Source organism: Diceros bicornis, chromosome 14 (genome assembly GCF_020826845.1).
Source record: "Diceros bicornis minor isolate mBicDic1 chromosome 14, mDicBic1.mat.cur, whole genome shotgun sequence".
In the NCBI taxonomy this organism is placed as follows: Eukaryota; Metazoa; Chordata; class Mammalia; order Perissodactyla; family Rhinocerotidae; genus Diceros; species Diceros bicornis.
The window spans coordinates 62,895,015-62,909,985 of record NC_080753.1 but is presented as its reverse complement, the minus strand read 5'-3'; the positions used below and the strand labels follow the sequence as shown (position 1 = coordinate 62,909,985).

General features: G+C 45.3%; 1 protein-coding gene across 7 annotated transcripts in view; it reads right to left on the bottom strand.

Annotated features, from left to right (window-relative positions):
* SLC22A23 (solute carrier family 22 member 23) overlaps window positions 1–14,971 on the bottom strand; it is a 166,302-nt gene that overhangs the window by 114,238 nt on the left and 37,093 nt on the right. For 4 of the 7 annotated variants that reach the window (XM_058555358.1, XM_058555359.1, XM_058555360.1 and 1 more), the window contains exons 2-3: window positions 12,903–13,006; window positions 6,896–7,050 (exon numbers count right to left, since the gene is read on the bottom strand). In XM_058555358.1, the coding sequence (XP_058411341.1) occupies window positions 6,896–7,050; window positions 12,903–13,006 (259 nt within the window). The remainder of the gene's footprint in view (window positions 1–6,895; window positions 7,051–12,902; window positions 13,007–14,971) is intronic. The other 3 variants (XM_058555362.1, XM_058555363.1, XM_058555357.1) reach the window with 1 other exon arrangement.

Below are 14,971 nucleotides of genomic sequence, written 5' to 3'. Positions count from 1 at the left end.
TGCTAACAGGAGTCTTGGCAAACCAGTAACGGTTTTACATCCCACCAGATACCTCGGGACATTTTGAAGAGGCCTGGTGTTCTTTACTTGCTTTCAAGGTGACTGATTTATTTCCTCTCTCTTTTATTTTGTTTCAAGAGTGAAAAAGCAAAACAAAGTCAGTCCAATGTTGCTCCCTTACTTTTCCTCAACCCTCTTTTCTAGTCAGCACAGCTTTTAGCTTTATGTCGCAGCCTGTCTTTCCAGAGGAGAAAAGGAAATCCTGCAGAGCGTAATAGGATTCCTGGAGTGGACCTGCGAGTAAACCAGGCAGCAGTGTGGTGAGAAGGGAAACTGGAGTGAGCAGGAAAGAGTTTCTCAGGTGGGATCAGGAAGGGTGTGGTTGTTCACTTGAGGGCAGGGTCTCGAACCCAGGGAAAAGGGAGCTGTTAACCATTAATCCCAGCCTATCACTTCATCTCTTCAGATCACCTTGTAGACACAGCACAGCAGCCTCACAGGAGCAAGGATGGAAGCCCAACAACTCTAGTTATTAGCAGTTATTAGTGTGGACTTGAGAAGGACATAATTTGGGGGCCAAGCACCCCTGGTTCATGCCCCCCCTCCCTCACAGCTATGAAATCCTCAAGACTGAAGGAGGCTACTCGTCGAGCTTAGAATTCAAAAGCCATAGAATTCTAAAACTAGAAGGTATGATGGAGAGCAATGGTTTTCCATTTAGTTTTGTTGTTGTTTTATTTTTACAGCAGCATTAAATGTTGTCATATAGAATACATTTGTTTTTGTTTTCTATCCATTTTCCCCACAAATGGTTCCAGCAAGGGATCCCACGGTTCCATGGGACACAGTTTGAAAACCCATGCCCTGACTTTGTAGCCAGCGAGACAGCAGCTTTGAGATAAGCAATTTGTCGCAGGCACAGAGTTGGTCCACTGCAGAGCTCGCACTACAGTTCAGATCTCCTCATTTCCAGATCTTTTTACTTCCCATTTTAGTGTGGTGAACAGCTGTGTTTCAAATGAAGCACTCATGGACCACCAAAATTCCAGTCTGGGAAAAACCTAGTCCTTAAGATAGACACAGCTTTAATAATATCCTCCACGGTGTAGAAAAGGCATCCAAATACTCTAATTTTAAAATGCCAGATATCTAAATATTTGCTATCTTTGCCTCTAATTTTGAGACAGGCCTATCTTCATCAAATTCAAAACATCCAAAGAAATATGCACTTTGAAGCCTACTTATACATTTGGGCAATATACACATATTTTCTTGTCCTAACTTCCACACAAAAGAAGACCGGGCATATGGGTCTCAAGGATGCCATCCAGCCACTGACTCTTCCTCTGCCCTCATTTCCATTTTTAACATGCAGGTGAAAGATATATCCTTACATGCTCTACATACATACATATATTTGCATTTTCTTCCAAGAAAAGTCTCTATAAATCTGAGGTTGGGCTAACATGCACACAGGGATAGAGAGAGAGGTTTAATAATTTTTATTTGAAGGATTGCTACAACTTTGAGAAAAATTAGTCCTCGGTGGCGTTTTCTGGTTCCCTGCTGGACGACTCACCCCTCCAGTCTCAGACAAGTGAGCAGCAGGGCCTTGACTGGGGCCACACCATCTCCCCTCCTGGGGATTGGAACTCGCTAACAGGAGCTTTTGTTCTCACTCAACACTGCGGTTATACCGGGAGCAATGGTCCTCAGAGGTGTGCCGGAGGAAGAGGGGGCGGAGAGGACAAACGCTTCGTCCCCTGTTTTACTTACACATGTACTCCTCTGCTCTCACAGTCTATCTGCAGGGTTAGTAATGTGCGTCCAGCAAAGAAAAAGACTGATGTAGAAACCTCAATCTGCTTGGATTTCCCAGCCATACCAGTTTGAACCTGGATGAAACCAAAATTCTTCTGAAGGTTTGTTAAAAAATAAAATCATTTGTCAAAGGCTTTTGGTAAACTCTGACTCATTTCCTTCATGGAAAAAGCCTAGTCAGTAGAGCCGGTCCCACCAGAAGAACGGGGTTATGGCTCTGAGGGCTTGCTGCGACTGGGAAGGCCCACCTGTCTGAAAATAGGGAGGGTGGGGGAGAGAAAGCCGGACTGATGACCCAGCAAGCATTCAGGTGAAACTCTCCCTTGCCCAAATGCAGTGCAAATATTTGCTCCCCAGAAGAAGCGAACCAAAAGACAGGTGAAGTCAGTGATACTTAGCAGGGCAACCTCCACTCTGTTCATTCCACAGCTCAGCAACCTCCATTTTACTCATTCCACAGCTCCACAACTCATTACATGGAGCCGTCTGGTTCAGCTGATTTTTTTTTTTTTAAGGTACAGCGCAGCTTTGATGCTTAAAAACCCTGTTGACTAAAATATGTTCCAAGGAGTATTAGTTCAGAAAAACATCAAATTATAGAAATATCTGCAACAGTGAGGAAGAAAAAGTCACCCTATGCCAGCACATCAGAAATTACTGAAGCACTTCACTGAGAGTCTAAAACCATCAGTGCCACGTGAGAGAGAAGATCACCCCACCCAGAGCAAACTCAGATTTTTCTGAGTCTATTTACCAGTTAAGACTTGGCTTCTAATTTTGCAAAGTAATTAGTAACTTAGTCACTTTTGAAATTTCTGGTCACTCCTTGATTACATGTAAAATTCATCCATTTATTTAGGTTGCCTGGGTTTAAGGAGAGTTATAATGAGAACACGAAGCTTTGAGAGAATTTTTCAAGAAAATTGTTCATTGTTGTTAGGCCGAAAAACAAACAAACAAAAAAGTGATGTTCACTCATGCACAGTAACTAAGGGATAGTCTCTGCCAGCAAAAAGTATTGTTCATTATTTCAAATTGGGGTTGAGGAGGTTGTTACAGGGAGTGAGGGGGAAGGCAGAGATCAAATGAGGAGAGAAACTAAAGAAAGCATTTATATTAAAAAAAAATTTCTCTCCCATGGGACTTAATACATCCAACATCAAATCAACTTAAAAGCAACGATCTCTCATTGGCTTCTTGTGAAAAAAGACACATCTTAAACAATGCTGTATTTCCTTTCTGTGATGTTATGAATCCTAGTTGGAAAAAGAATTCATACCACAACAAATCACATCTGCCTATATTGAAAAGTGACTATTTCTTCAGTCTTTGATAAGACTTTATTTTCATAAACAAATAAGGAAATGTGACTGATTGCTTCTTTTCTTGGTCTGTGGTTCCCTGCTCCTAACTTTTTTTTTTTTTTTTGTCCAGAGGTAAAGGGATACAATTAAGCCACTGCTGTAGCCCAAGCGTATTTAATTATCTCAGTGTCTCGTGATGCACAGAGGCGGCAGGAACCATGACGCAGCCCTACACAGACCCATTCAGCTTCACTCTCGCCAACGTGCACTCTACTTCCGTGTAAAGACTCCTGGGGAAGATGGCAATAATCTCTATTTTACGTCCTAATTACACAACCGTGTCTCCCCTTGGTGACTTGAAGAAAAAAGAAACATTTAGAGAGGAGAGCATTTAACTAGACAGTGCCATAGAAAAATTCCAAAGAAGAAAACCTGAAGCACCCTTGCACATAAAGCAGAAAACTTTCCCAAGTCAGCAGCATTTCTCAAAACTAAGAGTCCACTCTCCAGGCAGACTACATAAGAAACAAAATCTGCAAAAATCATTACTTTCCTATTTACATTGTCAAGCACCTGCAAGACTTAAAACAGAACGATATCCAGTTCTCTTCTGAGAAAGTACAAGTCTTTCCAGCAAATGCATTAAGTGAGATAAAAACCTTACAGTTGAAGAGGGAGAAAATGTCAGGACCATTAAAAATGTATCTTCCAAATAATCAATGCCCAAAAGTTTTAAACTTTTCTTTAGAGTAAAGAAATACTTCAACCCTGTGACCCTAGTTCTCAAAAATTTCCTGTGAACAGAACAAATCCCCAAGTGTTAACTAAGCACATATACTACTCGTGTATAAAACGCCAGCAAGCACACTAATTTGGAAATTCAGAGTCGCCTCGCCCTATTGATTGGGAGCTTGTCTCTCATCTTGTCGTCACCAGCCTCTGTCTTCTCCCGGGATTGCCAGAGAGATGGGCCACCCCAGCCCAGCACACACCATATCCTACCCCAATCCCATCTGCTCATCACAATTTTATTTCCTTTTTTTGATTCTCCCTTGCCAGGCTTAGCTCCTCTGCCATCTCTCAATCAACACCCCCTTATTTACATTGTTTAAACATTATCTCAATGTACTCTAAGTAATCATTTACATCCTTTTGCTTTATTTCAATTTTGCTATACCAAATATTGTGTTAGCTCAGACAGTGGGCCACTGGTTGATACCTGGAAATTTTCATTGCAATGGTATTTGTCATGATGTTTGACTTGTAATTCTAATTTAAGAAAACATAAGCATTTATTTATGCCCTGCTTTATTTCAGAAAAAATTTAAGGCTGCTTACACAAATACATGAAATAAAATACTTAAATTATGGAGATAGGAAAATGGGACAAAAGAGAAATTAAAGTAGGAAAGTTCAGATGAAACTGGGATAGGGGCTGGAATTTAAAGCTCAGCTTGTCAGGCCCACACGCATGCTAGATCAGATTCTATGTGTTCTAAGCTTCCGAGTGGTCAATGAAAAGAGAGAGAAGCACTTACATCAGTGGCCCACTGGTCAAATCCGGCCCACCATCTGTTTCTGTAAATAAAGTTTTATTGGAACACAGCCACATCTAATCATTTACATATTATTTATGGCTGCTTTCACGGTACAATGGCAGAGTTGAGTGACAGAGACCTGCGAAGCCTAAAATATTTACTACCTGGCCCTTTACAGAAAAAAGTTTGCAGAGGCCTGGGTTACATGACTCTGTACCTATGAGATAAAAGCAAAGCCGTTTCCTAGGACAAGCACATTCTTTGTTTGGTTCTGAAATAGAAGAGAACTTTCTACTATAAGGAGCTCACTATGTAATCTCATGAAAAAATATCCCTAGCATCATTTTTTATAGTAAGTACAACAACAGGCTTCATAGGGCCAACAGCATGATATCATAGCACAAGTCAGTAAAACGATTTCATGTGAGGCTGAAACGATGCAGTTCAGGGGAAATTCTCTCCTGGCCTGGCTTAATTCAGGGAGCATCTGTAGAGATGGCAAGTGCCAGCTACATGCAGCCCTCTCCTCCCCTCCTTCCTTATCACAGGCAGACATGGCTAATGGATCAAGATGTTCTCTCCTGCTGAGCCCCGAAGTGTCCTCCAAAGTCTTCTCTGAGTTCTCTGGCAGCCTCGACCAATCATTAGCAGTTGGCATGCAAGATAAAACCAATATGTCTGTCATCTTTGCTTTAAAGCAATTTTCCATTAACATCTCCACTGAGTTTGATCAGTACTCGAGTGGTGAGATTGAGGTTAGACTCTCTGCTAAGTTCCTGAAGCGTAGCTATTCTATTTTGTCAATGTGCAGAGCCACTCCCTTTAATGGCCGTCCATGAGGAAGCACTGCATTGACATCCTCCTGTGACAACCAGGAGTCTCGCAAGGACAGCTGCCTGAAGAGAAGACCCCATCACGCGTGCTCATATGGGGGGCAAGAAAGTGCCCGAGAGCAGGGCCAAGAACAGAGAGTGGAACCTGCTCCTCTGCATAGGCCAACAGGGGGGCAGGGCCCGAGAACGGCACAGGCATTTGGTCTGGAGACCTTCAAGCCCAATCCTCATGTTGTTTGTTCAAAGAAAGAAAACCTTCAAACAGCCATTACCTAGACCCACTGACCTTGAATACATATTTTCCTAAAGAACGGCCCAAGATACTGACTGGATTTAGAAGATACATCTGTAGCCTCTCTCTTTGCCCATTTCTTCTTTGTGACTATAAAACTATGTTATAAATTGATTATATATCTATTGTCTGCAATAGGGGAACAAAAATTCAGGTTACTATAAGTGTTATCAAGTCTTTAATACACAAACTTAAGAGGATCAGAGCTATTCTTATTTGATCCCACTGGAAATGGCTACTTACTCTATAACCAAAACTTACCCACGTTGTCCAAGAGAAAGAAAAAGACAAAACATATTATAAATCATCTTACATTATTCCTAACAGTTCTTCCCACACAGTGATTAATAAAACTAGAGAATAAGTAAAACATCCATGCCTAAAACTTTCCTCCTCCTTATGGGTTTGGGGTTGTGCTCTAGCAACACCAAGGACAAAGAAGTGACACATAATCTTACTGGACAGGGGAGTTAATATGGCCAGCAACGTGATGGATCAATGGAGGAAACTCTTCTTTACCCCAAAAAGAGCAAATACTGACAAATATTGCCATTCAGTCTTCCAGGACCAGTGCTTAGGGTTCAAGTCCAGACCACGTATGGCCACACCTAGGCACAGGAGACTGTGGAAAATTTGGACTCTGCATAGCCTTAGGAAAAAAAAAATAAGAAAAACTTTTATAGAGTCAATCAAAATGCTGAGCCCAGACCACACAGCGGCAGGTACTTGCTATGTTCTTCTGCAACCAAGTACAGGGATGCCCAATTAAGTACTGGATTTGGAAGTGCACAGAACATCAACACAGAAAATTCTGGAGGAAAGTTAAAGCCCCTCCATATCAGCTGTGGGCTGATCTCTCCTCCAAGCAATTATGCAGCCCTCCACGTTCTCTGATGTGTCCTGAGCCCACGCTGGAGATCAGGATAGAGCAAGTGTTAGATGATATCCTGAGAAAGCTTTTTCACAACAGTTGAGGCCATTCAAGTTTGTGCTGCCAGACTGCCATCCCAAACCAGCAGCATGCAGAGCACCCTTCCTAGAACCTCACTGGCAGCAGCAATACTTTTGCTAATTTCTTCAAGACTAGTTGTGAAGGCTCCTACTTACGTAATGCATACAAGGTGAGAATTATCCCGGCCAGGCAAAATCCTTCAAAGAACCTGAGTGTGCTGAACATTGTCACATTCACTGACAGTGCCACAGTCAGTCCAAAGATCAGAATGAAGATGATGGAGAACAGCAGCACAGGCCGCCGGCCGACCCTGCATACGGAGAGGGAAAATGTTAGGAATCATCATCGTTACACAGGGCTGTGATGCTAGACGCTGAAAGCCAGTACACAGCAGGTGCTCAGTAGATGCTGCATGAGTACTGGATTCAAAGTCTTCATACTATCTAGACCCACTTTGGTAGGTCTAGGGGTAGAGAGGCCCTCAGGGGAAATTTTGCCCAACTGCCCTGTTTTGTACATAAGGGAGCATAGATCAAACAGCTATTGCACAGTAGAATTGAGATAGGAACCCAAATCCTGTTGGTAAGTCTATTTCTGAGCATTTAGGGGGATAATTCAAGGCAAGAGCAACAAAATCAATAATAATTCCCCACACACAAACCTTGACATGCCCAGCATAAAATGTCTCGGGAAATCGCTGACCTTTGGAATTGGCTCCAAATCAACACAGACACCAAGCAAAGCAGCTTCATTTCCATTCTCTTGGCTGTTAACTAGTCAGGGACATGACCTCACACGCAGCCTATCAGAGCCAGGGCCGAGCTGGCTGCCCATTTGTTTCAACTACATGATGGGAAGTAATTTTTAAGGGATCACAGACTAAAGTAAGATAGCTGGAACTTTAAATAATGGGTGTGGACCTGAAAGTGAAGCCTGGCAGGCAGCAAGGGGCTGGAGGGAGCCCAGTCCACTGTGTTTCTGGACAGGGCAGCGCTCACGCTAAATTGGCGGATTGCAAAGCTGGCCGGTGTGAAATCGGCGACCACTAGGGGGCGATGTGCTTCAAGGTGTGGCTGGGAGGGCAGTAGGGATGGTCCATGGGAATGCTAAGTCACTAGTTCTCCATCCCTCCCGTGTTAACCTTCCATCTTTTCCCTCATCAACTCATCAGGAAAAACAAAACAAAACAAATCTCCCCATCACAAATTAATATAACACAACCAGCTTGAACTAGAAGGACAGCTCACAGATAAATTGGAGCAGCAGACTATTTGCCAAGGGAAAAAAATCCACGCCTAGTACCCTAAACACCTGAAGTGTAGCTGAATGGCTTGAATTCACCTAGATGTACTTATGACAAGGCATCTACCTAAAAGCAAAATGTCCAGAAAAGGCAAATAGAAAGAAACAAAGTAGATTTATGGTTCCCTAGGGCTGGGGATGAGAATGGGCTATGACTGTAAGTGGATACAAGATTTCCTTTTAGGGTGATGGAAATGTTTTAAACTTAGAATGTGGTGATGGTTACATAACTCTGTAAATATACTAAAACTCACTGAATTGTGCACTTAAAAATGGGTGAGTTTTATGGTATCTAAATTATCTCTCAATAAAGCTGTTAAAAAAAAAAAAAGCAATACTCAGTAACACATGGCCTTGCCCTTTGGAAGGAGAGGAATGTAATTTCAAGAAAATCTGGGGGAGGGAAATACAGGCCACAATTGCTTTCAGAATTTCTTAGGCTTCTAACCACCTCCATAGTCACTCTGGTTTAGTGAAACGAGGCCACGGCTATGATGAGCTCAATTATCTTGTCAGAGAATTTTTGTGTGTGTATGTGTGAGGAAGATCAGCCCTGAGCTAACATCCCTGCCAATCCTCCTCTTTTTGCTGAGGAAGACTGGCCTTGAGCTAACATCCATGCCAATCTTCCTCCACTTTATGTGGGACGCCGCCACAGCATGGCCTGACAAGCGGTGCGTCGGGTGCGCGCCTGGGATCCGAACCCGGGCTGCCAGCGGCGGAGCGCATGCACTTAACTGCTACACCATGGGGCTGGTCCCTTGTCAGAGATTTTAGCCATTACTTCCCTTGACCGGTGCTGGGTCATGAAGCCCTTATCAGGGAAGACTCTATAGGTAATTTTGTCCAAACCCAACTCACTTACAGGAATAAATTTAAAATGCGGCTTAGTTGGTCTCCTAAAATGAAGGAAAATAAACAAAATCTAACATCCATTTTTATTTCCTTTTCCTTCCCTTGTCTGTAAAATGGGGACACCATCCTACTTCACAGCACTACTGAGATCATTAAGAGCAGTGATGGATAAGCACGATGCCTGGCCCAAAGCAAAGAGCTAAATGTTTCAGCTCCTATGATTCCTTCCTGCATGCCCACACCCCAATATCCAAACATGGTTTGCCCTGTTCTGATACTTCAGAAAATATCCTTGATTTTTCTTTAACTTGTAGAAACTATTCTAAATCTCTCCCTCCCAAATGATTGCTAAAATCAGTAAGTAAACACTATTAGTAGGAACTGTGGGGCAAACATGTTCTTCAAACTCAGAGCACTGAAGTCTTGAATCCAGGCTCACCACGTAGGAACTACGTGATCTCGAGAAAGGCCAACCTTGTTCAAACACGCCTCGTGTTTTCTTTCGGAAGAGCCGGTTAATGCCGAACTGATGGGGTTGTTGTCGGGTGTAGATGTGGGCAAGTGATTTAGCCAGCATTCACAAATGTCAGTTGGTTTCGTGTGAACGGCTCCCCTAGAGCAGAAGCCCCTCAGAGATGACTGATAAAATCACCCTTCTCACTCTGTGATGCAGGGGCTTCCTCAGTCAGGTTCCGTGCTGGGCAGAATAACGGCCCTCAAGGATGTCAATGTCCTAATCCTCAGAACCTGTGACTATGTTACCTTTCATGGCAAAGGGGGCACTGCAGATGTGGTTAAGGTTAAGGACCTTGAGATGAGGTGATTACCCACGTGGGTCCAACCTAAGTACATGACAACATCTGCTGGCTGCAGGGAACCAGAGAGACGGCAGCATGAGTAGGACCTGACCCACCACTGCGGGCTTTGAAGCTGGAAGAGGGGCCCTGAGCCAAGAAATGCAGGCAGCCTCTAGAAGTCGGAAAAACAAGGAAACAGATTCTCTCCTAGAGCCTCCAGAAAGTAATTAGACCCTGCCGGCACCTTGATTTTAGCCTAGCGTGAGCTACACGACTGTAGGCTAATGACTTTGTGTAAGTTACCAACTGTGTGGTCATTTGTTAAAGCAGCCATAGAGAAATAACACAGGATCTCAACAGGAAACAGATATCCCACCCAAATGAAGTAATTTGAGGAGATTTTAATAAGTGATTATTTGCAAAAGGGTGGGCAAGCTGTGGGAGAAAGCTTGGGGCTATTAACAGCAGGGGACTTGGGGGAAAGGGTGGTCACAGAACCCAGAGAGAGGCGCTGTGTGGAGGCGCCCCTGGCACGAGGCAGCCAGCCCTTGGCAGCCCTGCAGACACCAAGCTGGGGACTAAAGTCCCCACCTCACTCTCCTCTCCCCTCACTCTCCACCTGGTGCTCCCTCCCCACTGGCCAGGCTCACCAGGAGCCAAAGGGCAAGGGGCCTTCTGGTGCAGCCCGTAAAGGCCAGCCTCCCAGGGCAGCCGGAGAAGGGTGCAGAGGGCTCCTGGAGCGAGAAATGCAGAACATCCAGCAAAAGAACCACCACGGAGAGGAGGGAGGTCATGGGTGAGCACTGACGCAGTTCCCTCTCATTCATCTAAACTGACGCGTTACATGATGATACATAATGTACCTCCCCAAACAAAATACGTGTGGAAAACAGTAACTTTTTAAAGAAAAAAGTGTACTCCTTAGTTTTATTATATGCTGACTGCAGTCTCAGAAAGCGTAACCTATGACTTGATCAACTTGCCTACGAGGCCATGCCACAGGTGCCACAGCTGTGATCTCTGAGTTCCCTCTAATGTCCTTCTAAGCAAGCTTCTAACAGGAAGTAAAATGCCAAAAATAAGTAAATAAAAGGTGGGAAAACACCGGACTTTCAAACTGGAACTGAGGCCCACTCAAAATGTGCAAAAACCCACAGCACAAAGCAGCCTGCGCTGCCCCTCTGGCACCCATGCCGGTCTACCATGGACCTGGGACACAGGAACGGTGGACCTGCCTGAGGGAAGCGGGTGTGCAACGTCAGACTCTGGCTACTCTCGAAGGAAGATCTCAAACTCTTCTGTCTTTGTCCACGGCCTGGTGTGTGATCAGCGAGGACAAACAGCATGTACGTGCAAGAAGTAAGAAATCACAAAACCTCTAAACAATTTGAACCGTTATAGACTGATCTATTAATAGAAGTCCATATTTACTTTCCCCATTAAATCACTGAATAAGGACACTAAAACCTCAGTCAAAAATGCATTTTTTTAGAAAGAAGTGACACGGATTATATTAGTATATCTTTCTAACTATTTCAATGCAGATTTCTGGGAAACAAAGTCCTGTGGTTAAAATATTGGGATTAGAGTATCTTTTAGGTCAGTATAGCTCACTCTGAAAACCTTTAAGCTCAAGTATCTGCTTAAAAGAGAAAAACCTACACTCCCCTGCCCAAAATAAAAAAAATCCCCAAGGGGGCCCTGGCATAGGTTTCCAGAGGCTGTTGACAGCTTCTCTGATACTGTCCCCAGGGAATGCGTCCCTAAGAACATCTACAAATGACGATTAAACAAATTCTAAACACACAGGAATACAGACTACCTGTTAATGCAAGGAACTCCCAAATAGAGCTAGCTTCTGGAAAGAAATTTTCAGAACTTGAAAGTGGTCTTGGAACCCCTCTGGGCTCCACCCGCTGCTCCGTCCCCCCAGGCCTTTGCTGGAGCACCTCATCCAACTTTCTCAGCTGACCAGGGGACAGAGAGCAGCACAGAGGAAGCCACAGGCATACGGGGTTTGCTCGGTATCACTCCAAGATGTCCTTATTCACATCAAGTTCCTTTAAAGGTAACAGGATGTCAAGGGGGGAAGAGGTAGCCCACGCCTCTTTCCCTGGGCAGTCCTAATACCTGAAAAGCCCGTCAACATTGGGCAATTGCCCCCGTGCCCAGAGATGTCATCGCTGCTGCCCTTGTGACCACAGAATGCCTTAAATAAGTGTCATAGCACCTCGTGAAGAGCAGGCTCCAGAGCCACAAGGCTTCGTTTCAAATCCTGACTCCCTGACTTAAAAGCTGGGTGAACCTGGGGATTTGACTTAAGACTTCTGTGCTTCCGTTTTTCCACTACAAAACAGATGTGGTAGTGGTACCTATCTAGCAGGATGCTGTGAGGCTGGGATATTTACTGTATGCAAATCTTGAGCACAGTGCCTGCAACAGTAATCAGTCCACAAGTGTTGGCTGCCCCTCTTGTCACTGTTACTATTGTAACCATCTCCACTACCATCTGCCCCTCCCCATCTCCCGCCACCAACCTCATCACTCCATCCTGAACCACACACTTTGCTCCAGGCACTTGGACCTCCTCACCTACCCAGATCAAGCACATTCATTCTCAACTCTTGTCACTGCTCTTCCTCTGCCTGCAGTGCCCATCGTTATCCAAATGCTGTCCACTTTTCAAAGTCCAGCTCCCCATGGACCCTGCAGAGGCATCTCCTGCCCATGCCAACTAGAAGGACCATCCCTCTCTAAAATCTGTGTGGCATTTGAGGCGCTAGTCAGCATGGCCCCACCCGTTCAGCTCCCACGGGGGAGGCGTCTCTAGCTCCTCCTCTCCTCTCTCCATTTTTTGACGAGTCTTGTACATCCACCCCCTCAGGGCCCAGCCCCGAATCTAGATCTTCAGGCTCTTCCCAACTAAACACTGACTGTCAGTAGGAGAGGCTGCATGCTGGTTTTGCTAGATTCTAGCAGCCAGAGAATTGCAATGCATTTAAGTTATCACTTCGAAAGTCTGTTATGTGCACTGGCCAATCCTTTTAGCTCTGAATTGAGGTGATGGCTTCGGCCTTCTGCTCTGGCACCAACACCAGGGCAGAGAAAAGACTCAGTAACAGTAAGCTAACACTGACCACTCCTCTTTAGCCAGCAAAGGCTTGCTGTGGCTTCCAAAGGTTTGTGGGGCCGGCACGTTGGTACTCACCAGTCAGCAATGCATCCAGTTATTAGGTAGCCAAAGATTAATCCAACCAGTAAGGAGAACTTAGCGATATGGACCTTCCAGGCATTATCACACACAAGATCCCACTAGAGAGGGGCAAATAGAAAATAAATCAGAGAGAAACATACACAGATGCCAGTTGTAGTCAATTACAAGGGCAATACAGTATCTGCGGCAAGGACGGTGACACTGTTAGCAGCGCCATGTCATGCATACAATTAAGAGTCTCTTCAATGTTTTTGAAAACCCAACAATGAGAAATACAATTTGCCCGCAGAAGGCAGTGTAATGTTTTAGTCCAGGACAGGTTATAAAAGTTTGCAGGGAGTACCCCCACAAAATCTGGGGACGTGTGCTCCTGCTGTCCCAGCTGCCACAGGGAAGGTGACCCTGGGAGAGGAAGCAGTCGAGGAGCGTGGCATTCTACATTCCCGGCAAGCTTCTCACCACAGGGCTGTCACACCGCCCGGAGACAGGGCGACCCTGCCAGCCTTTTGCATGGGGTATCATAATGACAGGAGGAAATTAAAAGCAGCTTGTGGGTTTCTATCCCAAAAAACTCCCCAAACTTCGGAGGTAGTCTTAAAAATAAAGAGGGTTAATAGTACATGTCGAAGTATCAACTTTAAACATTCTTATTTTTTCCTTGTAAATGACCCTTGTGTTTTTGCACATTCCACTCTAAAGCTATCTGCTCCACTTGGAGAGAAAGCCAATTAGTGAATATAACCTTTAGACTATTTTTACAACTAAGTTTTATTATTTAATAAAAAAAGTTAAATAACCCTACAACTTTTCTTTTCTCCTTCTGCAGACGCAGGAGAGAAACCTCTGTTTGCTCTCTCCTGTGATGTGGGTCCAAGAGGAGTACATGTGAGCACAGGGCACTCAGCCCACAACAGCTGACGTGTGGCCCGAGAGGCAGCCACATGGGGTCTCTGTGGTGACTCTGGGAAGACTGCAGCCCCCATCCCCCCCTCAGCTGCCTCCTTCTGGTAGAAAGAAGAGGCTGGAGCTCTCAGTTCTGGGCTTTAACCCGGGTCAGTTGAGATGGAGAGGCGGGAGTGGGAAAGAGGCCGGAGCACGGTGAGGGAGGGGAGCTGGCAATGTCAGCACAGGAGGAGTTCCGCAAGCAGAAACAGGACTAGGGCGTGGGGGGGCAGTGCTGAGACCTGATCTGAGCTCTGTCTTCTTCGATATCTCCCCCTTGTCTGTCCATCTTGAGACCCAGAGTATAAGGTAGGGGATCCCTAAAGGGCATTGTAAGCTCAGGTCCTGCCCCATTTCCAAACTTCCGGAAAGCCTGATGGAGCCCCCCAGGAGTCCTTAGCTGTGGGTCTCGGCTTCAGTGGGCTTTGGGAAAAGCCAAGTTTCTGTACCAGCCGTTGCAGAGCAAGGCACCTGGCTGAGACAAAGCAGGAAGGCAGCTGACTGTCACATTGTTCCCTGGGCCCCTTGGGACACATACTTGCTCGCTGATGCCCCCAAAGTACATTTGACTTTCCAGACACCTGGGAAGAGTGATTTACTCCTCTACCCCATCTGCTTCCAGAGTGACGTCCAATGCCAGGCTCAGGAAGAGAGAGAATGCGAGCTGAAACCACACAGGCCTTGTCAACACGAGATGGTTTGAGAGCTGTTGTCCAGGTTTATTCACGTGTTTGGGGAGGGGCCACTGCTGGTTGCACAGAACCTTATTAAGAATTCAGATACAGCAGTTCTTTAGAAGGTTAACTGCCTCCTATGTCTACTCCAGGGGTCCTCAAAATGTGCTCCAAGGACCTGGAGCATCAGCATCACCTGGGAACGTGTAAGAAATGTACCTTCTAGCGCCCCACCCTACACCACTGGAATGAAGCACAGCAACGTAGTTTAACAAGCCCCCAGGTGATTCTGATGCCTGCTCAAGTCTGAGACGCACTGGCCTGCCCTGGCCCACCATTTTGAAGACGACGAATGAGCTTCCCAGTCCTGGGCTGGGGTTCAAACCATCCACCCCTGGGAGCAGGGGGAAGCTGGATGTGGCGGTAAACCTTCACAACAGTACTGGC